Source organism: Ursus americanus, chromosome 5, assembly GCF_024610735.1.
Source record: "Ursus americanus isolate L20-20 chromosome 5, mUrsAme1.1.p, whole genome shotgun sequence".
NCBI lineage: Eukaryota > Metazoa > Chordata > Mammalia > Carnivora > Ursidae > Ursus > Ursus americanus.
In genome coordinates, this window is record NC_142131.1 from 59,177,442 (window position 1) to 59,202,016 (window position 24,575).

The 24,575-nt window shown below is 53.9% G+C and overlaps 1 protein-coding gene across 3 annotated transcripts in view; it reads left to right on the forward strand.

The window, feature by feature from the left end:
* The window catches only part of FSTL4 (follistatin like 4), a 531,228-nt gene that overhangs the window by 467,498 nt on the left and 39,155 nt on the right, over window positions 1-24,575 (forward strand). For all 3 annotated transcript variants that reach the window (XM_087862279.1, XM_087862278.1, XM_087862280.1), the window contains 2 exons: window positions 7,659-7,825; window positions 23,738-23,858. In XM_087862279.1, coding sequence (XP_087718405.1) covers window positions 7,659-7,825; window positions 23,738-23,858 — 288 coding nt within the window. The remainder of the gene's footprint in view (window positions 1-7,658; window positions 7,826-23,737; window positions 23,859-24,575) is intronic.

Sequence of the window (24,575 nt, forward strand, 5' to 3'; positions counted from 1 at the left end):
CCGTGCTTCCGACTGCTGCTGCCACTGTGTGCCACACCCATGGCACCCAGCGAAACCCCAGGATAGTGACGTCACAACCCTTGGGCACTGAGCTCAGCTCTGACTTCCTGCTCCCTCTACCACAGTCCCATTGTGGGTTTGTTTTCCCAAAGCTAGAAGGGTTTATTGGCTGGAGGATGCAAAACAAAGCCCTGGAGCTCAGAGGATGCCCAGCCAACCCCGCCCCTGCACAGGCCCCTCCTGCAAGCAAGGAGAAGGCCTCATCACACAGGGGCTCCATGGGAGTGAGACATGGGTCTGTCTGCTGCATCTACCCCTGCAGGGGCCAGTCCCAGGCACATAGGAAGGACTCTACCGAGAGAGAGCAATCAGGCTCTGCAGGCACCAGGGGCTCTCCACGGGGGTCTGTGGACAGGTTTCAGGTGCCTCTTCTTCCCACCCCAATCTGACACTTGGCCTCCCTGCCAAGCCACAAGCTCCCGGTTAGCAGGCCACTGGGCCTGTTCTGCTTTTCAGCATATTCCCACTGTATCCTGGCACATGGTAGGTGCTCAATAAACAATCGTCAAGGGAGCACTACCCATTAATAGTTTCCTTGCTGAAAACTAGTTATCAAGTCCCTTCTTTGTGCCAGGAATTGTGTTGGTGCTGAGGACCCAAAAGAGATCCTACAGATACAGTCTCTGTCTGCAGCTTACAAAGGTGTTTGTTTACACCGAAGAGCAGAGCTTAATAACTAAACTGTAAGAAATGGTTGCAGCAATACCAAGCAACATAAGTCAATTGAAAAAGTAAATTGCTCTCGAATCTGCAGGTAATTAACAAGTTTATTGCCATCCCCAAAATGAAGCAAGCAAGAGGGAATACAACGACAGGAAAATTGAATCAGAGTATGGCTACAGAAACAGGAAATTTTGGACACATGCAAGGCTGGCTGGTCCGGAGACACTTCTGCAGGCCAGACCTGCCCCAGCGCTCCAAACATTCATGTCAGGATGAAGGCTCCTAAGACGGTCTCCTCCTAGCTCCACAGCCGCCAGGTGTCAGCAGATGTGTGCAAAAAGCTCCAAGTGGCAGGCTCTGGCAGAGGGGGACACAGGAGGCAGGGAGCGCCACCCCCAAGCACCTTCTTGCAGGACATGCCAAAGCAGCCCCACCCTGTGAGGGCTGGGTGAAGATATCGGGTCCAGGAGATGTTGAGAAGTTGCCTGTCCCCTACGTGGTCAGGAGATATGGGGCACACCCTTCACCTTTGTTTCTGTCCCACTCACCAACTTCATAGTGTGACCCTGGTCTCAGGAATGAGACCAGATCAGTAGAGTTTGTCAAACAGGTGCCACACCTCCGGGGGGGGGGTGCTCCCAGGCCCCACCAGAAGCGCCTGACTTTATGAGAACAATGTGAGAACAGGCTGCAGCTACAGAGATGTGTCTAAGCGCCCGGCCTGGGGTCTCTCCAGATTGTCCTAATTCCCAAGCAGGCTCCTGAGCCTGGGAGGCTTGGAGGCTCAGTCCAACACACTGATGTGTGGGCAGGTTGATTGAGCTTTTGACAGAGTCTTTCCACCAAGAGCATCATTTGAAAAATGGCAAATGTCCAGATAGGCATGTGTTCCATTAGTGCATTTCTAACATAAGGAAACGAGCGTGAACTTGACAATAATTCGAGAAACTTAATTTCTGCTGCTGTGAAGCACCAGAATCCTGCATGAGAGGCTGCTGATGGTTTTATGAGTGTCTCATCGAGTTCAAGTCAGTGTGAGAAATAGCGCCTGCGATTAAGGAAAAGCTGTAATAGGAACTAAAACCCAATTCTCCAGAGACCAAAATGTTATGGCCGCCTGCTTTTCGGGAAGGGTGTTAGCCTGCGACTGGTGGGCACATTAATCCCCTGCAGCCTCTCTGCAGGCTCCCAGGAACAGGGAGAGCATGGGTGCCAGGAGGAGCTGAGATCTGGTGTTTGCAACACCGGTCTGGAAAACCAGTGTGTTTTACTGCTGTGGTTGGAAGGGTCTAGAGAGAGAGGCAGGTGTCTCCCAGGAGACTGCTGTCTGCCAGACTTGGCCTCAAGCCACCTGTTGTGTGCCCGGCACCGTGCTAGGCACCAGAACCCCACATGGCCCTAGGTTGCCCTGCCAGACATGTATTCTCGGTAGTGCATTGGGGTCTGTCTCATGCTAGCCCACCCTTGCTAATGTCCACAAGAGTTTCAGTGTGACCCGTGCCTCTGCGTCCCAGGGGGAAACAAGGGGAAGCCCATGGATATCAGAAGGCCTGGCACACAGGGAGACAGATATTCCAAGCTGTGAGGACCCCACAACTCCCTTGCCCGCCTCTGATCCCATACCGGGAGGCCCTCCAGTGCCAATTCTTACAGCTGGGGCCTCATCTCTGTGGGCACCGCTGCCCGGCTGTGCCAGACAAGCTCCTGCTGGGCCCCTGCAGCCCGCAGCCCAGCCCTCCCTGCCTGTCCCACATTCTCTGGCACAGGGCAGACCTTGTCGTGTGGCCCCCCACAAACCTCGACAGCCTTCCCAAAGAACAGCCCACGGGACCACAGACGGTGAGACACTGGGAGCAGCAGAGCCACAGCCAGCAGCCAGAAGGACCCATCGGTGGTCCCGGGGCAACTCCCGCCCTGGAGAGCTGCATGTGCCTCCTTCACTCCCCCTCACGGCACCTTCGGCCCCGCGGAACGGAGCACAGGTGTGAGGAGGCCTGAGTCTCCGGCTCTGCACGTGTGCCCACGCGGAGGTGGAAAGTGTGTGGTCACGGGACATGTGCCAGGGCCGTCCGCACACGCTGCAGGCCGCCTGGCCCTCCCCTCGTGCCCTGCACAGTGTGAGCGTGAGAGGACCACGGAGGCCCCATCCCCTGAGCTCCGGAGAGAAGGGCGGGTCGGGGGCAGCCTCACCAACCTCAACCAGCTTTCGGTTCTACTGGCCCCTCACTGTCTTCCCGATATGGCTCCGCTTACCTTCCCTTCATCACTGTGCACCATGGTGAGCCTGCCGGGTGGGACTGGGAAGGGGCAGAGGGAAGAGAAGACCATGTCTGCGTCTCTGTAGCAGTCATAGGGTGTCAGTGCGCCCAACACACCCTTTCTGTCGGGACATTTATCTCCACCTCCAGCCACCTGGCACCTGGCACCTGGCCCTGGGGTAGCGTGGGTCAGTCCTGTGACTGCATGGCCCTCCCTCCCCCGGGCCCAGAGCTGGCTTCACAGCAGAACACAGTAGGCACGTCTGACAGTCAGAGTTCTTTCATATGCTTGTTTCCTGGACTCTCAGGAAAGATTCGGTCCCTTTCTCTCCAGTCCTATGCACAGGGACAATGTGGGTGTGGGGCCACCCCCAGGCATCTTGCAGTCAAGTAGAGCGTGCCTTGTGGAGGGCCCCAGACATCTACGGCCTCCTCTACCCCCGTTGGATTTCCCGCTTATGAGAACTAAGACCACCCTCCTTTTCTTTTTCTTAAGATGGTCCAGCATTTCTGAGAGAGTCTGTTGCTTAAGCCTGAAAAGGTCCTGACAAATTCAGCAGGACGGCATCTTTCAATCTTCAACAAATATCTGTCTAAGTGCCCCCTTGTGTTAAAACTTCGAGATCCCAGAAACCCTCTCTGAGGTCATCTCTAGGGCCTGAGAGAGTGAGGGTCTCAGGATAGACGAATAGGATGGGGGTTGGAGGGCACCATGGTAAGTAATGTGGGAGGAGAACGGGGGGCTGGGCAGTCAGGCAAAACAGGACTGTTTTGAGTTCTGTGGGTGATGGGAGGTGTGGGTGGCTTTTGAGCAGAGCTGTAACATACCTTGTGCTCATGGGAACAGGTTGGGCAGTCTGGAGAGGTGAGCACCCAGGAGGCGGTTGGCGTCTGGGGTGGAGAGCAAGGATTCTGGGGGTATCCTGAGGGAAGCCTCTGTGGGCTTGGCAGCTATTGGTGCTGCCACTTGAGACGTCCCTGGTGCCACTGTGGGCAATCAGGCAAAGAGCAGAGGCAGATGTCGCCAGGGGCCAAGGGAAGGGGCAGCCACCCAGCGCCTGGCTGCACTGAAGGGGGTCTCAGAACCATGTCCTCAGAGTCCCAGAGCCCAAAGCAAGATGGGTCCCCAGAGCCCTCCTCACCTGATCCCTCATTTTACTGATGTCTGAACCAAGGCCAAGTGGCAGGAAGGGACCTGCCAAAGGCCACTTGGCATGTCACCAGCAGAGCCAGGCCTGGAGGTCAGATGTCCAGAGCCCTGGTCCAGAATCTGCCCCACTCACTCCAGCCCCAGCCCATGATGCTGTCTCATTTTTCACTCGGGGAAATGGGAGGTCACTTAGCAGAGAAGGGGGCCTGCCTGGGGAAGGTGTGTTGAACAGTAAACAATTGGGAGTAAGGGCAGAAGGAGAGCTTTGGTTGCCATAAATCTCTTCAGAATTTTTTAAACCAGTCAGGGAATATTGACATGCATTAAATCCAATAAAACATTCGTTTAATTAAACTTTAAGTGATCCAAATATTTGCTGTTTGGTTCATATTCGTGTAGCTGACAGGAGCAGAATTATGATGGTTCTGTCAGTATTCACGCATTCTAATTTTGCATGAGCCTTTCCTACGCAAAGTGCACATCTTCAGTCATACGAATGATCGGGAAGCACTGAGGAAGCAGGCTGGAACCAGCTGTCCCAGTAGCCCTCCCACTTGGGTTTTTGCTTCTTTGTTGGCTTGTAGCCCTGTGCTAAACTGTTTGAAATATATGACCTTGGGCCCACATGGAGGACCCTACATTGCACGTAGGCCTTACGTTCCAAATGAGACCCCAGCCAACCAGAATACCTCACCTCCCCATCCTCCGCCCACCCCACACCCCCGCACTCTCCCCTTCATCTACGCAGACACCCCCCCCCCAATCTTTTCAGTCAGTGGTTGTCAGGCCTCAGAGTACCCTGAGATGCTTGCTAAAACCAGGATGCCGACCCTGCCACCACAGTCTTATCAGCCTGGGGTGGAGGGGCAGGAATCTGCATTTCTATCAGTTGCCCCTGAGATGGAGATGTGATGCCAGTGGTGGGGGACCACATCTTGAGAACAGGCACTCTGTAGCCCAGGGATGTCCCGCCTTCTCCAGGGGCTGCTGCCTGAGGGTTCAGTGGCTCTTTGCCTTGTTGTTGGACTAGAGTTCCAACATGCAGAGAAAATGTCGTTTTCTTTTGTGACCCGCCTGATTTCGCAAGCCCCACCCACCGGTGCTGGGAGGACAATGCCCCTGAATGTTCGGGCCATTGTAAAGCTTTGTCTGAGCAGGTCTGAGCAGGTCGTTCTTACAAGTCTGCATTAAGTAATGCTCTGAGAAAAATGCTTCCTGCCTCCAGGTCCCCCCCCCCCCCCCGCCAGCCCCGCATGCCGGACATCACCAGCTGCTCCCCACACTGGCTTCTGAGTGTGGACGGAAGCACACAGCTGCCTTCTGCCACCTTCGGGCCCCCTGCAGAATGCCTGTTGCCCTGTCTCAGGTTCTGCTCTTGGTCTGGGCTGTCTCAGTAACTGATGTCCCCCCACAGCTTGGCCTCCAGCAGCGCCCACTGACACTACTCACCGCGGGGCATTCCCTTGGGGCCTCAGTGTGGCCGTCCACTGCAGTCCTCAGGCCCAGAGGTACACAGCACCTCCCGGCCCTGCCAGTGTGTGGCCAGGAACCTCCGGACCTCGCCATGCCACTCGGGAACCCAGGGGCCTCTGGCTCTGCGCCATGCCTCATGGGCTCCCCCCAGGCAGGAGGGTGGGGGAGGGCTTAGCCCCCTTCTAGAGCCTCCCTTGGTTCCCCTCACCTACATGCCAACAAGCACACCCTTCTCACCGGTTCCCTCAGTCCCACAACGCCCTGGGAAGAGGAGGGGGTCTGCGTCCTATTTCCACAGAGCCTCGTGGCTGGTCCGATGAGGAAGGGGTACCCCCTCTACACTCAAGGACAACTCTGGGCTCTGAGTCCCCAGGGCCAGCAGAGCACAGAAGGAGCCAGACCCGTGTAGCACATCCTTCTTCCTCACTCTCTCTGTCCCCTCTGATCTCCAAAGCCTGGGGCTCGCTATGGAGGATGGGTGCCTGCTCTCTCCTGCCCTGACCAATAAGCCTCATGACTCAGAGGCGGGAGGGCAGCAAGCAGGACGTGATTTAAGAGGGAACCTGAAATGCATCACTTTAATGTTTATAAAATATTACGCCAGGTGCGTCTGCATCAATCACTTGGTGCTTATCTTTAACCCTGCGGCTCCTTCACGAGGAGTCACATTTTTCCTCTGCATGAGTGTCCCCTCTCCACCGGCCTGTTGGCTCCTTTCCTTCCTGATTTCCATTTTCTCCATTTTTCATCCATCCATCCAACGAGCTCTGACTAAGCACCTCGTGTATATCTTGCTCATCTTTGTGAGCCCAGGGCCGGGCCGCTGACTGTGGCAGGGAAAGGGCTTTGCTGCTCGGGGTCTGACCCGCCTGCATTTGCTGTCACTTCCCCTAGTTTGCAGTGCACCACACCCACCGGGGTTTGCATTCCCGCCGCTCCCCCACCCACTGCCTTCTCCTCCCCATGCAGGCTGGCAAGAGGGTGTGAGCACAGGCATGCCGCCTGGTCACATCTTCAACGGGTCCCATGAGTCACAGAGGTCAGTTCCCAACTCTGTGCCTTGCTGCACCCCTGGCTGGGCCCCCAAAGTCCCAAAAGAGTAGTAAGAATGAGGAGGGCTCCCGGCATTTTTGCTGGCCTCCCAGATAAGCACAGACCCTCAGAGCCAGCCAGCCTGCCTCCCTCAGCTCCTGCCACCTGCCACCTCCTGCCGCTGCCCCAAGGGCTCTGAGTTGTAGATCTGGGGGAGGAGTAGGGAGGAGGCAGTCCTGTCAGTGGGCTGGTGACTCTCCCTCTGAGCCTGATCCCATGTCGGTATAGGAACAGCCTGAGTCCAATTAATTTTCTCATAAATCCTGAGAATTTCTGAAAGCCTGTGATTGCAAGCAAATATTTTAGACCCTTCCCATTTGCCTAAAGAATGATCAGTCTTAATGCCTGTTAGCAAGTATAAAATGGCAAGGATTAATAATTTGTACAGCCTGAAGCACACTTCAAAAAATGAAAGGCTACTGTGCATGGTTGCTGAACAGAAATCCAAATCCAAGTTCAAAGAATCCTCAGACAGAAACAAACCTTCAAAGGTCAGCCAGTTCATTCCCCAGACTTCAGACAGTGCAACCTTTAAATTGCCCCCAGATGGATGAGAAACCTGTCAGCTCAGCCAGCAGACCTTGACTGCACTAAGCAAGGCCCAGACTTCATGAGGCCCAGGAGCACAGAGCAGGGCGTCCGCCGCACATCTGGACCCAGTCCCTGTGTGACAGCCCACAGTCTTGGCTCAACTCATAAATCCATAGCCCAGATGGTTTCCCTACACTTGCTATGGCTCCTAACTTCTCTGACTCACAGCGCCCTTTGAACACTTCCAGTAAGTCATGGCCCGTCCCCCAGGAAGGACGTCCATCGTACGTTTAGACAGCACGCCGTAGCGGTTTCCAGGGAGCCTGCAAGCCTCCGGGCCCCTGCCCTGCAGGAAACCGCTGCGGCCATTTACCTGTGAGTGGGTACTCCCCATGCTGTGCACCTGATGACTTTCTCCTTTTCCCCTGCAGAGGTGGTTCAGCTCAGCCTCGCCCCTGAGGAGAGGGTCAGTGTGGCCACGGTGACCGTGGGGCTGAGCACCGTGCTGACCTGTGCTATCCGTGGAGAGCTGCGGCCACCCATCGTCTGGAAGCGCAATGGGCTTGCCCTCAACTTCATGGCCTTGGAAGACATCAATGTAAGTGGCTCGGCTCTGACCCTGAACGCAGACCTGCCCCAGGGAAGTCACCAGCAAATCGCCCATGGCAGTGGCAGGGCAAGAGGGTTTCATTTTAACATCCCACGTTTGATGCCTTTCAAGGCTGTTGTCTGAGATCTGGAAGTACCAGAAAACCCAAGTCCCACCATGTGCAGAGAATAGACTGGATGTCAGCTGCAAGTCTGCCAGCCAGACCCACAATAGGGAAAGGGCGCGCTGACCAGGCAGGCAGGGCAGGCAGGGCGGGAGGCCTCCGTGCAGGCTGCGGCAGCAAAGGCCGAATAGCGGGCATGGGAATGGGAGGTCAGGGGCTCAGACTGCTTGATGGAGCCCAGCATGAAGGAGGACCACAAGCCCAGAGCAAACTGGCTAGACAGGGGCAGTGGAGCAGGGAGGGCGTCTGGCTAGAAGAGCCGGGGGAGACTGCGGATCCCACAGCTGGGGAGGATGCAGACAGAGGGGCGAGAGGGAACAGGGGTTCCGTGTGGAGGGCAGAGGTGAACCTCCAGGCTGGGTTGGTGGGAGGCCAGCCACCAGGTGAGAAGGGAAAGGGATCAGGCCAGGGTGGCCTTCCCTGGGGACCTTGTTGGCTGGACGTGGGAACGTGGATTCGATGAGGTGAGTGGAAGAGAGAGCAGCTGAGCACATGCAGCCTAACGTGACCAGCAGAGCTACTTCTGTAGTGGGAGGGCCCGTGCAGCCTGGGCTGGGCTCCCAGGGTCACCCCAAACCAGCCTCAAGACTTTGAGCAACAGCTTAAGCCACCAATGCTAGCTATCAGATAGGGAATATTAGCAGTCCCTCCCTTCCATTGGGCTTGAAGAATAAAGGGAATCATTCAAGTATAGGTATTGGCCCAGGTTTGGCCCAAGGAGTGAGGTGGCCTCCCAGTTCACTGAGAAGACAGAGTGGCATCCCTGATGCAGGGCACTGCCAGGACAGCGGACAGGTCGTAGCCACAGTGACGGGCATCTCAGTTTCAGGCAGAAGAGGGGGCAGTCCTGGTGTCCTTGGCTTAGGACTGGCAAGCTGGCCCTGAATGGGCTGCTTGGCCCTGAGAAGAAAGACCTGTGGGGTGTGTGGTCGGTTCCCACGAACATCTGTAGGGTGGTGAGGGAGGGACGAGGGCAGCAGGAGCCAGTCTGGGCTGTGTGACCCCATGAGTTCAACAAACACACAGGGCCAGGGTGCTCCCCCGAAAGAAACCAGTTCAGACTGCTGAGATGGAGCACCATGACAGCCATCACAGCAGACCCGAAATGGAGTGAGCCATCACAGGAAGCAGTGAGCTCCCCATTCCTAGAGTCATGCAAGCTCAGGCAGGACCATGGTCAGCAATGCTACTAGCCACACGAGGGCAGCTAAAGTCCATGACCTTGAAGATTCCTTCCAACTGCGAGACTGCTTTGTGGGGAGAGAGCCCCGCATAAAATTCTGTAGAAACCATCAAGTCGGGACTCTGCTACTCACGAGGCCCTTTGCAGCACCCTGGAGATCATGGGGGAAGCAGATGGGAAGAGGCGGGCCAGTGTGGGGGTGCTATCTTGGCCACACCCAGGCAAGGAGTCCCCTTCTCCCACCCCTGTCACGTGGGACAGGATTATTTCTTTGTGGTTTCCCCACGGTAGCCTGAATTCTACCCATCTCTGAATGTCAGTGCCAGCACAACCCTGGTGGGTGCTTGATGGACAGATGCTAAATGGGCAGAGTCCTTTGTCTTCTGGGCCTGAGATGCCCAGCGCTTGTCTGGCATCTTAGCAAGGAGAGGTAGTGTCCTGTTTGCAAAGATGGGGGGGGTGGTTGTTGGGACGCACAGATTTGTGTGTGCAAAAGCTCCTGGGGTGGGGCATCGGCTTTAAACTGTGTTTGACCGGTGGTGATTCATTCAAAGCTAGGACAGGTCCGCCCGTGTCTGTCTGAACATCCACGTGCATTACTTGATGCCCTATTTAAAGACACCAGCAATGAAGGCAGAGGCAGAACTCCTCTTAATGCACTTGCCATCGGTTAATTAAATTACTTTGAGTGTTTTTCCCCTCCCTCGAACATGCCTCCAGCATCAACTCAATTGCATTTCTACTTTTCACAGTGAGGTTAGCAATTTGGGTTAATTGTGGGTGCAACTGGAGATTAATGGCCTCTTATTACCTCCCTGGAAACACTTGCTGCTCGTGGTCAAGTCAGCAGCCTGCAAACAAGCAGGGCCCTGTGCTGCCCAGAAACCCCCACGTGAGGGCGCAGGGCAACACCAACCCCCAGGGATGCTAACCTGATACACGCAGGTACCCGCCACACACACACACACACACACACACACGGGCACGTGACTTCTCGAAGCCTCAGGATCCTCCTCTGTGACATAGGGATAAATAATAGCTCCTGCCTCATTCAGTGAGGATTGAACGAGAAGACACACGGGACAGTCTAAGCATACAGTGTCCCAGCCTAACTAGTAACGCTCTCCTTACCATTACTCCTATTACTCATATGACTATCACCATTATTATTACTGCTGCTGCCGCCAAACAGCATTCTGGGCACCTTGCAGCCCGAGTCCCCCACAAGCAGCCAGCCGCAGCCCCAAGAGGCTCCCCAGGCAGGGAGCTACAACCCTAGGGTGTCCACGTCATCCTGGGACACACTGACCAGCCGCCTCCAGCAAATGTGGAGCAGCCCTGGGGAAGCTAATGAACTTCTGTGAGCCTATGGGAGAATGGGGATGCTAATATCCTCCTTACGTGGGCATTTTCAGACTGGACGTGTAAAGCGCCCAGTCCCGTGCCCGGGACACAGCAGGTGTTCGCGAGTGGCAGCCCCACTCTGAGGACAGTGACCACAGCAGCCCTAGGAGGAAATCAGGCAAGAGACGAGGAGGGCATGGTGGGGAGTTGGGGGGTGGCCCTGATGGAGTGAAGATGAGGGATTGATGAGTTCTAGAGCCCCTCAGCATGCAGCATGCCCACCCCCACCCCACCCCCACCGCAGCCCCAGACGGAACGCCATTGCGCGCCGTCATTAGCGCCGGGCACGGAACACCGCGCCTACAAAACCCCAAGGCAGGCAGATGAGAGAGCGCCAAGAGGTGTGGGCCTCCTTTCTTTGTCATTTGTACGAGACATCTTGATTGGCAACAAAATATTAATCACTTTTTCACTACTCTCTTAATGAGAAGCTTTCATGGGCAACAAAATATTAATTTGTCTTGTCTTATCTGTTAAGAATTCTGTTAATGAATTCAGTCACAGAGCTATTACAGAATGCCATCCTAATGACACATGTAATTAAACTTTTCTGACTTGCAAACATCAAGGATGCCTCAAGCATCAGAATAATATTTGATCAGAAAGTAAATGTACCCCTCTAGCCCGGAGCCAAGTGAGAAGGAGCCTCGCGGATTCCCCACTGAGCGGTGTGGCTGTCAGGAGCGCTGAGTCACCCGATGTGCGTGTGGCTGTCCAGATGGCGTACACGGGGAATCGTCCTCTGGATTCACTAAGTGCCAGGGACTCGCAGGCCCTGAACCGGAGCGTAGAGCAAAGACACGCTCCCTAGCCCCGAGGGGCACCACGTGTCCACAAGCACAGAATTACAACACAGTACGGCAGGGCACGTTCTCTCTTAGAGGAGGGAGCCAGTTCTCGGGGCCAGAGGAAGAAGAAGTTCCGGCTTCAGGGGACAGGGATAAGCTAGAGAGAGGTCTAGAGTGGCAGGGTGGGGCCAGAACCTGACAGGTTTTTGAACATTAACCTAAAGGATCTTGGCCACTCCCCGTGGGCAGTGGGAACCATAGATTTTTAACTGGGGAGTGACATGGTCAGAAGTTTGTCCTGCAAGAGTCCGGAGCCCCTTCTAGCCTAAGGCTACATCTGCAACCAAGGAGAACCCCAAATACATCAGACCCAGAAACCTGCTGAGGTAGGGTGGGGGTCTTCCTCCTCGTTCAAACGGGAGCAGCACCCAGCCTGTGCCCGGCTAAGCGCGGTTCCCTCAGCTCCTTAAGGCTGCCAGGAGGTTTAGCGTGGACGTGGTGGGCCCCCGGAGGGTGCCTGAGCCACCCCTTTGCAGGAGGCCCGAGCCTCACTGCAGCCCAGGGCCTGGGGGACGGGGCCTCAGCTGTTGCTGGGAAACAACCCCCCACTCTGAGGAGAGGACATCTCTGGGAGCACGAGCACAGAGCCCCCAGAGATGGGCGGTGCCGCACCGCTAGGCAGGGGGGCCCTGGACTGGGCCTCCTCCTCCTGTTTGTTTGATGAGCAATCACTAGTTTCCATCCAAGCGCACGTTCCCCAGAGCTATCGAGAAAAGACCTGTAATGTCCTTCCTGGCCAACCGCTGGTGTCTTTGCTAGAGCCGTGGTGGGTCCTAGTGCCTTGAGACGTGGCCCCACGGCCCCCCACCTCACCCTCAAGGACCCACGGCCCACTGCCCAGGGTGTGTGGACAGCGAAGGAGACGTGGGGGTGGGCTCAGGCCTAGGAGATCCCCCTGCCCTGGCCTCGGGCCAGAGCTTCAGCTCCAAGCTGCTGGCCAGGGGTGTGCCCGTGCTGGTGTGACCAGGGGCCAGCCCTCGCCCCCAGGCCCTCCCAGTGTGAGCCTCTGGTCCACTCCCTCGGACAACTCATGGTCAAACAGGGGAAGGGCACCCCGTCACTGCCAGAGGCCACACCCAGAGCCTGTCAGGGCCGCTTGTCGTCAGGAAGAACTGTGCCTCCGGAGGCAGTAAGATGCTTGCCACTGCAGGTACCCAAAGCAGACGGGACCACCGAGGTTGACCTTCAAGGACTCTTCAGGCCATGAGGTCATACATTCCTGTGATAGGACAGGGACCTCTGGGACACGCGACTCCCACAGAGAAGGGAGGAACACCCCTGACCCCACAGGGCCCCTGGCGTTTTCACCTGGGCCACAGAGCCTCAGCCTTCCCCAGCGAGCCGCCCCTGCAGGCCCTGTCTCCTGAAGGCTCAAAGCCAGGCTTTGGGGGCCCATCTCAGAGGCAGATCCACACACCCTCCCCGTACCCTGCCCTCCATACTAAGTATTCTGGGGTTCGAGAGGGAAGGCTGACTCACTTTCTGCAGAAACAGAATGTGCAAACGCATTCCAGGCGTCAGCCTTCGGCCCAGACCATGCAGCAACCACCCCGGGTGGAGTAAAGTGACGTCCCCAAAGCTAGTCCGAGCATCCTTCCTCAACAGTATCACCTGCCCTCCCCTCAAAACTGTCTGCCTCCCTGTCCCTATTACCCTCAGGGTAATAGGGGCCTGCCCATGAGGGGAGCAGAAGCAGAGAGAGGACATCCCCAGAGTCACAGAACAGAGCTGAGCTGCTGAATCCTTGCTAGGGTCGACGCGGGAGGTCTAACCCATGTCTGGGGGCCAGGTGTCATGGCAGTCCCTTCCCAGGCAGCATGCCATCTACCTCTCGTCACAACTCCATGAAGCAAATGGGGTAGAGTAATTCAGAGGGCCTCAGAACTTGCCAGTGCTGCAGTCGGCCTTGCTCTGGGGCCGCAACACCCAGCACCTAGCCTTGCCAAGGCTTCGCCACAGGGCCGGCTGGCCCTGCCTCCCTGCTGTGATGCCCAGGCCCCCGCGGGACGTGCCCAGGCTGGATGTGGCCCCATGGGGACGGGGTTGCAGGATTTCGTGACCCTGCTGGCCTCTGCCCCAGCCAGAGCAGGGGGCGGAAGGCTCTGAGCATGGCACATGGAGCTGCTCGGCCAGGAGAGTCTCAGGCAAAGGAAACGTTTTTCTCTTGTATTCATTGTTTTCAAAAGGTGGTCGCGGCGGGGGGGAGGTGCCTGTAACAAACCCAGTATCTCTCAAATGACTTGAAAGAGCCACTCTTTTCTGTTGGGTTTCTTCCTTCGCCAAATCTCCTCTTCGGGGCTTTCAGACGTCGGTAGGCGGAGTACGGTGATAAAAGCAGAAAAACAAAACCCATTAGAAGAAAGTATTGGTGGCAGTGTTTGAAGGATGTGTTAAAAGGTTCACTTTTTTCCCGTGCCTAAACGGTGTAAAACCAGGAACAAATAACTCTAATGAAGCATACGCTGTCAGCCAGCTCTGCTTTGGAAGTGAGTTATTAAAAAGACCAGAAGAGAATGATTTAGGAGCTCATGACTCATTTAATTTTTATTGTCTTCTCCGAACCAGTCATGAATCCACTGTAGAAAGATGAGAGGCGTTTGATTAGCGTGGAGCGCTGTTTGCGACATGATAGACAGTGCTTGTACGTTCTGCATTAAAGTAATCTCATTAAATGCTTGGGTACATTTTGTTTTAAAATCTTGGAAAACACTGTACTTGAAGCACTCAAAGACTTTGGCCAATTCTTTCCGGCTTGTGTCAGAAACCCTGGTTGCCGAGGAACGTCCGGCTCTTTTGAGCATTGGGTGAGCTCAAGCCACTAGGAGGATTGGCCAGAGACGGCCGGACCCAGGATCCAGCAGCCTGCAGAACTTGCTGAGGGCTCTGCCCTGCCGGGTGCCTCTACTGGGCCTTTGCTCTCTCAGTGGTCTCTTGGGGTCACCACTCTTCCTTTGTAGTACTGACTTCAAAGCTTCACTTGCGCTCAGTGACCGCTTCCGGCCCCATGTCAAAGGTACAGGGTCCCTCAGGGAGGTTCTGATCTAGCTTCTAGACCGTGGGTGCAGAGCCCCAGCACCTGCCCTGTCTCGGCTCTCCCCACCCCAGCCCCACTCAAGGGAGCTCACATTCAGCCTGTTGGCAGGTTTTATTCACTGCAGGCAATAGTGCAATAGGCAGCCTCATACACGCCTCTTTGCACACGTGCGTGAGTAGGTCTGTAAGATGACTTCTTAGAAGTGGAATGACTTCATCCGGGGGTGAGCGTGATTTCAGTTTGATGGATATCACCAAATCGCCCTCTAAAAAAGCTGTACGGGTTTATATTCCATCCAACAGTGTCCAGGCACACCTGGGAGATACTGTGGGTTCGCTTCCAACCTCTGCAATAACATGAATATCCAATTAAACAAACATTGCAATCAAGGGAGGCAAATGAAGCTTGTGGTCTCCGGTACATATAAAAGCTATGTTTACGCTATCCTGGAGTCTCTTGAGTATGCACTAACATAGGTCTAGAAAAAGTACCTACTTGATTAAAAAATACTTTCTTGCTCGAAAAATGCAAACCATCCTCTGAGCTTTCGATGAGCGGCAGACACTGATCACAGATCACCAGGACAAATATAATAATGAAAAAGTTTGAAATATTGCAAGACTTACCAAATGTGACACAGAGACGTGAAATGAGCAAATGCTGTCGAGACAGTGGTGCCAGCTGACTTGTTCAACACAGAGCTGCCACAAACCTTCAGTGGGTAAAAAAAAAAAAAAAAAGCTAAAATCTGTGTAGGGCAATAAAACGAGGTATGCCTCTATAAGGATTTAAAACACTGTATCAGAAGAAAACTCCTGATTGCAGGCCTTCTTGGTCCCTGAAATGAGCCATGCAAGGAAATTTTTTTTAAGATTTATTTATTTGAGAGAGAGAGAGCACAAGCAGAGGGAGCGGCAGGCAGAGGGAGAGGGAGAAGCAGGGTCCCCGCTGAGCAGGGAGCCCAACGCAGGACTAGATCCCAGGACCCTGGGATCGTGACCTGAACCAAAGGCAGACGCTTCACCGACTGAGCCACCGAGGCGTCCCTAATCAAGTAGTCCCTGGAATGTTTCAAGGACAGCAAGAATGCCAGTCAGCTGTCTGGGCTGTGAGTGTGGTTCAGGTTAGAGGGGCTGATAAGGCCTTCTCAGACTGGGGATTCATGATCGAGCATCCCCCCGGCAGGGTTGCAGGTTGCCCAGGTGAAGGCGGCGGGTTAGAGGCAGTCTGGAACTTCAGGTGATCGCTGCAGTGCCTTGTGTCACCCGAGCCCCTGCCTGCCCCAGCGGGGCATGCCAGGCAGATCAGCTAAGGATCCAAGGCCTAGAGCTCACCAGAGGGCCCATGAGCTGCCACTCAGCCACGTGATACCCTGGGGTCCTGGAGTCAAGAGGTGTCTGTCCTCTGGCCTCCGAGGATGGACGAGCTGAGGGCTCAGAGCCATGACTCTGACATGAGCTTTCTGGTGCAAGTGCCCAGCCACCTGTGGGCACCTGGACATTCAAGTCCACACAGCTGGCTCAGAATCCCCCTGATTAAATTGTGGAGCCAACCACAACGTTAGAGACTTCCCTCACTCTGGCACCAAGCACGAGTTTGGGGAGTACACAAAAGTACCTTCAGGTTGAATAATTTGCCAGAAGGACTCAACTCGCGGAGAGCTCTTAGACTCACGTTGATGGTTTATTACAGGGGCTAAGTGTAGACTAAAATCAGCCAAGGGAATACCTGGGATGTTCAGCAAGGTCTCTCCATTCTGGACATTCAGAACCCCAACAGCCCTCAACAGCGTGCAATCTCTGGAACCTCCACTCAGCTCGCAGACTCCAGCGTATGTGCTCCGGGAGGCCTTGAACCTCGCCGAGCATCCGTACGCTAGCGTCCAGCCGGTGACTCGAGACTGTCTCTGTGAAATTCTTGGTGCTCTGCAAAGCCTTCAAAGCCCTGTCCTCTCTGCTACCCTAGCTTTCAAATTCCAGGCACCTCAAGGGCCCTGTATTCTGACCTCTTTTTCCGTTGCTATGCTTCTCTGGGTGCTGGTTTTCTATGCTGTGGTCTGGAAAATGCCCTCTAACAGAGAGCTGGAGTGAGTGTGGACCTCGTCTCATGTCTTCCTTTTCTCAAAGATCAGAGACTGTGCCTAAAAACATTGTGTCCCATATTTAATCTATTTTTAGAGTTAGGCTGGTGTAAGTCTGATAGGTGTTTCTCTGTTTTACCCAGAATTTGAACTCCTTTATTCTCTGTACATTATTGCTCGTGTGGAAACATCCGTCTGTATCTTAGATAGGATGTTTGTTTCCCAGCAAAATTCGTATGTTTACACCTAGTCCCCACTGGAAGGGTATCTGGTCATGGGACTTTGGGGAGGTGATTAGGTCATGGAGGTAGAACCCTCTTGAATGGGATTAGTGCCTTATCAAAAGGGAGAGTCCTGGCCTCTTCAGCCATGTGCAGCTGTAATAAAAAGACAGCTTTCCAAGAACCAGGAAGAGGGCTCTCACCAAACCCCACACCTGCCAACACCTCGGTCTTGGACTTGTAGGCTCCAGAACTATGAGAAATCAGTTTCTGTGGTTTATAAGAAAAAAAAAAAATCAGCCAAGGTAAGAACCCCAAGGGACAGAATCCAGGGGTTTCCAAATGCAGAGTGTCCGTTGTCCTCTCCTGGCGCAGTCACACACGTCTCCCGCTCCCAGCACTGACGGGTAGGAATGGGCACGACGTATTGCCGGCCGACGAGCTCACCCAAGCCTGGTGTACAGAGCTGCTGCTAGAGCTTGAGTGTGTCCTGCTCACGGGGGTGACGTCCATCCCCCAGCCCCTGGGGAGACACAAATGGCATTGCATGGCGAAGAGGCCCATCATAAATGGTATATCTGATAGTCTGGTGGCCACAGCCCCAGGCAAACAAAGGCCAGACCTCTCTCTGGATAGCATTACTTCTTCGCTACCCTTCCCTTCAGGGCTCCCCGAGAGCCAGCACACTCAGCTAACACGCCTCCATTCGTTCAGCAAACGCCAGCTGAGCCACGCGTTGGGGACAATATGGTGGCCTGCAGAGGGATGTGGTGCCTCCTCTTTGGTGCTCACCATCATGGGGAAGACTGATCCTATAAACCCAAGTCAGCCAGTGATAGTCCCTGAAGTCCTGGGGAAGCCGGGAGCCCTCCCCACAGTGACTTCCCTCACGTCCGTGGCTCCCTGGCCGGGGCCTGGGAACGAGCAAGAGAAAACGGCCCGACTTTGGGGGGCTCACAACGCACATGACCGTCCGCAGCCGCCCCACCCCACCGTAGACGGTCACAGCTATGTAGGGATTGCTTCATGCTGCAGGGACTTCTCAGGAGAACGCTGAGCAGGCACATGCCGGGTGGCAAGTATGTCCTGCAAGGGTCTGGAAGGAACCCCGGTGTGGGTCAGGGTGGTCAGCCGTAGAGCCTTGGGGTCGGGGGCGGGGCGCCAAGGGTGCGCACACGCAGGCTCATATGTGCTGTGTGTCTTCCCGTTGACATTTGCACGTGCCCCGCAGGGTGCATCCGGTCCTTGCTCGGTCTGGATATCGGACACGTGAGTGAAGACATCTCTGAGGCCAGCCCTCACCGAGTGGCTGCCTATGGGTCAGTGTTTGGGTCCATCCTGTTAAAATGTTTGTGCAGTCAGTGCTGGGGATAGTGAATTCTAGGGGCCAGCCTCAAACCAGCAGGGGGAAAAGACCCTCTCCTTGACTCTGTCCTCCCCAAAGAGAGCCAGGGCAGAGGGCTCCTGAGAACACGGCTTCTGAGAAGGGCAGAGTCAGAAAAACTGGGAATAAATGTGTCTAAACTGGGTCTAACTTGTAGCATTGACAGTATCATTAACCTAAACTCTGAAATCACCCTGGAGTCCTTGTGTTTAACATTCAGTCACTAAATAGTCCGCGTTGATGGCTCATTTTCAAATGACTTAGACCCGAGTCACATGTATCACTATGACAACATGCCCCATCTCACCTCTGCTTAAATATTGTTTAATACTTAAGTCTCATTTAATTACTTTCTTTATTAAGGGCAGATACTTACAAAATAGCTTCTTAAAAGACAAAAACTATGCCTTTTAGTAAAATTGTCTCTTTCCCAAAGACAGATGTGCATCAGTACAAAGAATGGTCTAATCTGGCATCTGTTTATTTCTGGAAAGAACCTTGATACATTTCTATACATCAGAAAGCAAAAAAAAAAAAAAGCCGTCCACAAAAAGACAATTACAGAGATGCAATCAAGCATTGATAGCAGTATTCAGACACATCTCAAAGAACATTCAGGAGAGGAAGGATTACAGGTTTAGTTTTATGTAGCTTCTTATAAATCAATTTTTAAAGTAATTTCCTCACAGCCAATGAGGGAAATTTGATTTCAGTAGCCAGTATTCATGTTCCAGAAAACAGTATGCACTTTGTTCTATAATTATATGATGCCTATTTTTTTAGCCCAGAGACATTATTTTATTTATTCTACAGTCGGCTTCTCCCCAGGGCCCAGGTCACAGGCTGGTAATGAGTTAGGTGCTCAAAGGCGAACCATGATGTATCCAGCATCCCCTCGCACCCTTGAAGAACTGACGCGCACCCCTCAGCCCCTGACTGATCACCCAGGAGTCGTGCCTCTGCTGCCGGCAGCAATGAGGAAAAACAGACGGAGAGGCTAAATGACTTTGTTAGGGGCTCACCAAAAGTCATCGGCCGAGTCTGCGCTGGCCCACGTGGGCTTTTCCGTCTCTGCCGGCTGCTCTGCGTGGAGCCTTCTCTTTGGCCAATGCCATCGTGCCCTGGCCTGAGGAACGCAGGTGAAGAAGGAGGTGGGGTGGGGAAGCGGGGGCACCATGCTTGCGATCAGCGCTCTGCCTTCCTGCCAGCCACCTCGTTTTGATGCCCTATCCCTGGGTACATTCAGGTGGAGGCGAAGGCAGGAGGTGGGCGCCTCTGTTGTCAGACCCAAAGAACCAGAACACAGCCCCTGCAGGAGTCCTAGCTCAGCATCTTGTGCGATCCGTTCACTACATATCAACTGAGGGCCCACTAGGTGCTAGGCGCTGTGTCAGGCACTGGGGACGCGGCAATGAGCTCCCTCCCATCCTAGTCAGGGGAGACAGATACAAGTGGTATGCTAAGTGGTAGTAAGTACCAGAAAATGGGAAGTGACAGATGGGGGTGGGGGTTACAGATAGGGTGGGCAGGTAACATTTGAACAGACTTGAAAGACGGGGTGCAAGCAGACTGACAGCCTGGAGGAGGGGGCAGGATGCCTGGCATGTAGGAAACAGCCAGGGGCCGCAGCACTGGAATGAAATGAGCAGGGGAGAGTGGCGGGGGTGGGGATGGCAGGTCATCCCTGCAGACTCTCTAGGGCTGTGACTCAGGGTGAGGGGGTGGGGTCTGGCTGCTGCGTAGAGGACAGGGCAGAGGAGTCGAGGTGGAGATCCCCACTGCCCCCCAGATGAGAAGATGGTGCCTTGGCCCACTGGTCACAGTGGAGGGGGTGAGAGAAGGTCAGACTCTGAATACATTGTGAAGGAGAGCTCTGCTTCTCACCCGATGAGGACTGGGCTTCGTTTGATTTTCTGGCTTGGGTTTTTTCCTGAGAATTATACAAGGCAAGTATGCATGAAGCGTCCCAGCACACAGCTAGCTCTCAAAGACTGTGAGCCGGTGTTCCGACCCAGCTGTCACTCTGTGGTGCATCTATGGGAACCCTGGCCTTGGTGCCCTTCTCAGCCTCAGGGGTGTGTGGTCCCCGTGACCACAGGACATCACCAAGGGGGCAGCAACAGCAGGAGATGCCGGCACCCGAGCCTGGCTTCCAGGGCCTCCATCGAGGATGGGCTGTGGGCATGAAGGCTCAGGGAGGCAGAAGAGGGAAAGTGCCAGGGGGCCTCCACAGCAGACATCCCCCCACCACCAGCAGCTCTGGATTGCCCTTTGGGATGGAGTCTGCCCTGGAACCAACCAGGTGAGGTATCGGGGGGTTCCTGCGGTGGGAACTGCACCTAACTTCCCTGCCCTATTTTCAAGCTGCCACCTCGCCACGGAGCCTCCAAGCAAAATATATTTTCCTCCAGACTTAGGTTTTGACACACAAACGGCTTAGGCCAGAAATATGTCAGCCCAGAATTGACTAACCATTAACATTTCATAAGCAACTCAGGTATGGACCCTTTATGACTCTGCTATGACACAGGACAAATCAGCTATCTGGTGTTTTATTTTTATTATTGAAGCTTCCACAGAGTGGTAGGAATGGGGCTTTTTTAAGCAGAGCAACGCTTCAGAGAAAACTCGCTGGGCTCTGGCTGCCCTCTGCAATATTTTATTCCATTGGGAATGCTGGTGTGTCTCTGTTCCTGATCATGAAAGCAGGCTGCATGCATCCACGATCCACCTTCCCCATCCTGGGCCCTCCCCCAAGCTTCTCTCTGGGCCCGCACTCCCTCACCAAGCTAATTAGCCAAAAACATCCTTAAAAGACTCAAGATGGTGGCAGTGAGGCCCTCTGGAGTGGGAGCAAGGCAGAGGGTCAGGGAGCTGCTCTGTGGCTGCCCTTGGACAGCTCTTACGACACAGTGACCAGTAGCCTTCCCTCCCTCCTGCCACCACAGTGCTTCTGTGGAAAAGGGCACGGGGTATGGCAAGAGGGAGGTCAAGAGGAGTTTTGCATGTCCTGTTAATAATAACAAGAGAAGTGGGGCACCTGGGGGGGCTCAGTCAGGTTAAGCATCTGCCTTCAGCTCAGATCATGATCCCAGGATCCTGGGATCAAGCCCCCCCTCCCCCCCCCAGTGGGAAGCCTGCTTCCCCTCTCCCTCTGCCCCTCCCCCCACCCCTCTTGTGCATGCTCTCTCTTGTGCTCTCTCTGCTCTCTCTCTCTGCTGTCTCTCAAACAAAATCTTTAAAAATAAAAAACAATTATAATAGAGGCAAGGTTTTAGAGCCTTTTCATATAGAGCCCCCGGCATCTGCCCCTCCCAACTCTCTTTTATGTCCCTCCTCTTACTTTTTGTTTGCCCTCATTTTCCTCAGAGTTCTGTTTCCTTTTTGGGTTATCCGGGTCTCTGCAAGGCACCTAGAATTATTTTGGGACAAAGTGGATCTGAACCAGTGGTTGGCCATCTATCTCTGCAGGCCAAACCTGTCCCACCACCTATTTTTTTTTTTAAATAAAATTTCATTGGGGGCACCTGCGTGGCTCAGTCAGTTAAGCCTCTGCCTCTTGATTTTGGCTCAGGTCGTGATCTCAGAGTCCTGAGATCGAGCCCCGCCTCCCACTCTTGTGCTCAACACAGGGTCCACCTGGGCTTCTCTCTCCCTCTCCCTCTGCCCTCCTCCCCACCCCACTCAGTTGCTCGCTCTCTTTAATAAATCTTAAAAATAAACAAAAATTTCATTGGAACTTAGTGATGCTCATTAATTTATGTATCGTTATGGTTATCTTGGTGCGACAAGGCAGAGTTCAACAGTTCACAGAACCCCTGTGGCCCGCAAGGCCGAAAATAGTTGCTCTCTGTCCCTTTAAGAAAAACTCTCTTGTTTTTATTTTAATTCCAGTTAGTTAACATAGTGCTGTATTAGTTTCAGGTGTACAACATAGCGATGCCACACTTTCTCACATCACCTGGTGCTCAGCACAACAAATGCACTCTAATCCCCATGGCCCGTTTCACGCCCCCCCCCAGCCCCGCCACCCTCCCCTCTGGTAGCCATCAGTTTGTGCTGCAGAGGTGAGTTCTTTGCCTCGCTTTTATTTGTTTTCCTTTGCTTTTTCGCTTTGTTTCTTAAGTTCCACGTATGAGTGAAATCATATAGTATTTGTCTTTCTCCCTGTGACTTATTTCACTTAGCATTTACTCTCTAGTTCCATCCATGTTGTTGCAAATGGCAAGATTTCATTCTTTTTTTTTACTGCTGAGTGGGATTCCTTTGTATATGTATCACATTTTTATCCACTATCGATGGACACTTGGGCTGCTTCCGTATCCTGGCTACAGTAAATAGTGCTGCAATAAACAGGGGTGTGTGTATCCCTTTGAATTAGTGGTGGTGTATTCTTCAGGTAAATACCCAGCAGCGTGATTACTGGGTCTCCCTCACCTGTTTCACTCCCCCGCCAACCATCAGTTTGTTCGGTAGAATTAAAAGGCTGTTTCTAGGTTTGCCTGTCTCTCTTCTTTTCCCCTTTGCTAAATTGTTTTGTTTCTTAAATTCCACACATGAGTGATAAAAACAGGGTATTGGTCTTGCTCTAATTTATTTCACTTAGCATTATACTCTCTAGCTCTGTCCACAGTGTTGCAAGCAAATGGCAAATTTCATTCTTGTTGATGACTGAATAATACACCATTGTGTATATATACACCACATCTTCTTTTTCCATTCATCTATCGATGGGCACTTGGGCTGTTTCCATAGTTTGGCTAGTATAGATAATGCTTTTATAAACATAGGGGTGCGTGTATCCCTTTCAATTAGTATTTTTGTATTACTTGGGTAAAAACCTAGTAGTGCAATCGCTGGATCATAGGGTAGCTCTAGCTTTAATTTAAGGAACCTCCATACTGTTCGCACAGAGGCCGCCCCAGTTTGCGTTCCCACCAACAGTGCACGAGGGGTCCCCTTTCTGCACATCCTCGCCAACATCTGTTGTTTCTTGAGTTGTTGATGTTAGCCATTCTGACAGGTGTGAGGTGATAGCTCCTTGTGGCTTTGATTTGCATTGCCCTGATCGGTGCTGATGAGCAACTTTTCAGTGTCTGCGGGCCATCTGTGTATCTTCTTTGGAGAAATGTCTGTTCATGTGTTCTGCCCACTTTTTAATTGGATTATTTGTTTTTGGGGTGTTGGGTTTTATAAGAAAAACTTGCCAGCCCTAAGCAAGGCCACCCTGCAGAGCTGCTGGCAGGTGTTCAAGAGCCCCAGGAAACCAGCCTGAGGATTAGTAGGAGGGGCAGGTGAGCCCAGTTCTTAGAAAGCGAGAGGAAGAAGCTGGAAGGTCTTCCAGCCCCGCCTCACAGGAAGGGCGGAGCAGGCCTTAAGTGGGTCTACAAGGTCCGGGCCAACAGCACGGGAGAGAGACGGAGTTCCTGCTGCCCAGGCCGGCCTGGCCCTGCAGGCAGCTCTGGCCGAGCAAGGAGGCTCAGCCGCAGGGCTTCTGTTTTCCTGGAAAAGCGGGAGAGTGGGCTCTGCTTCCCAGCTACTCAGTAGAGAGGCCAACCTCGTTGTCTTCCTCACCCTGTGCAGGACTTCGGAGAGGACAACTCCCTCTACATCACCAAAGTGACCACCGTCCACATGGGCAACTACACGTGCCACGCCTCCGGCCATGAGGAACTCTTCCAGACCCACGTCCTGCAGGTGAATGGTTAGTAGATGGCTCCGTGCATGTCGTCCCCTTGAAGCGCTCCCAAAATGCTGCTCCCGGCAACCCTCCCTGCTCCTGTAGTTTCTCTTAAAGCTGTGTCTGAGCCCAAGTTAGCCCATCTCTCTCGGAAGGGAAGGGGAGCAGTGGAGAAAGGGCAAAGTCTGCCCGCTAGTTTGTCTGGCTGGCTTCACCGGAAGCCTCCTCTGATGAAGTAATGGTGGTGCCAGGGTCCCAGTCACCCGGGCTAGTCAGCTCGGCAGCTGAGGTTCCGCAGACCCCGGGAGAACGTGCCCCGCCATGGCGACGGCGGCGGCGGTGCTCTGGGGCCCAGGGAGTGGCAGGCACTCTCTACAACACACCGCTGGCCTTCCAGCGATGTGCCCCCGTATCACTGGTGCACGGGGGGGCACTCCTTCCCACCCCCCTCCCCAGAGGCTCACCAAGCCTCCGCTCAGGCCCAGCTAGCACAGAACCTGAGCGAGCTCAGGAGGGTTTCAGTGCTTCTCACAAACCGCCGTGTTGCCCGGACTCCTAGAAACCAGGAACAGTAAACCCCTCCTGAGCACAACACCAACGACGAGAATAGCCAGAAAACAGAGCGGGCCAATCACTGGCCAGTCCCCGTGCTAACACATCACATAGACTTTCCCGCTCGGTACATTTGCACCCATGTTATGGATGAATCTCGAGATAAGGTCACACCGCTGGGGGGTGTCT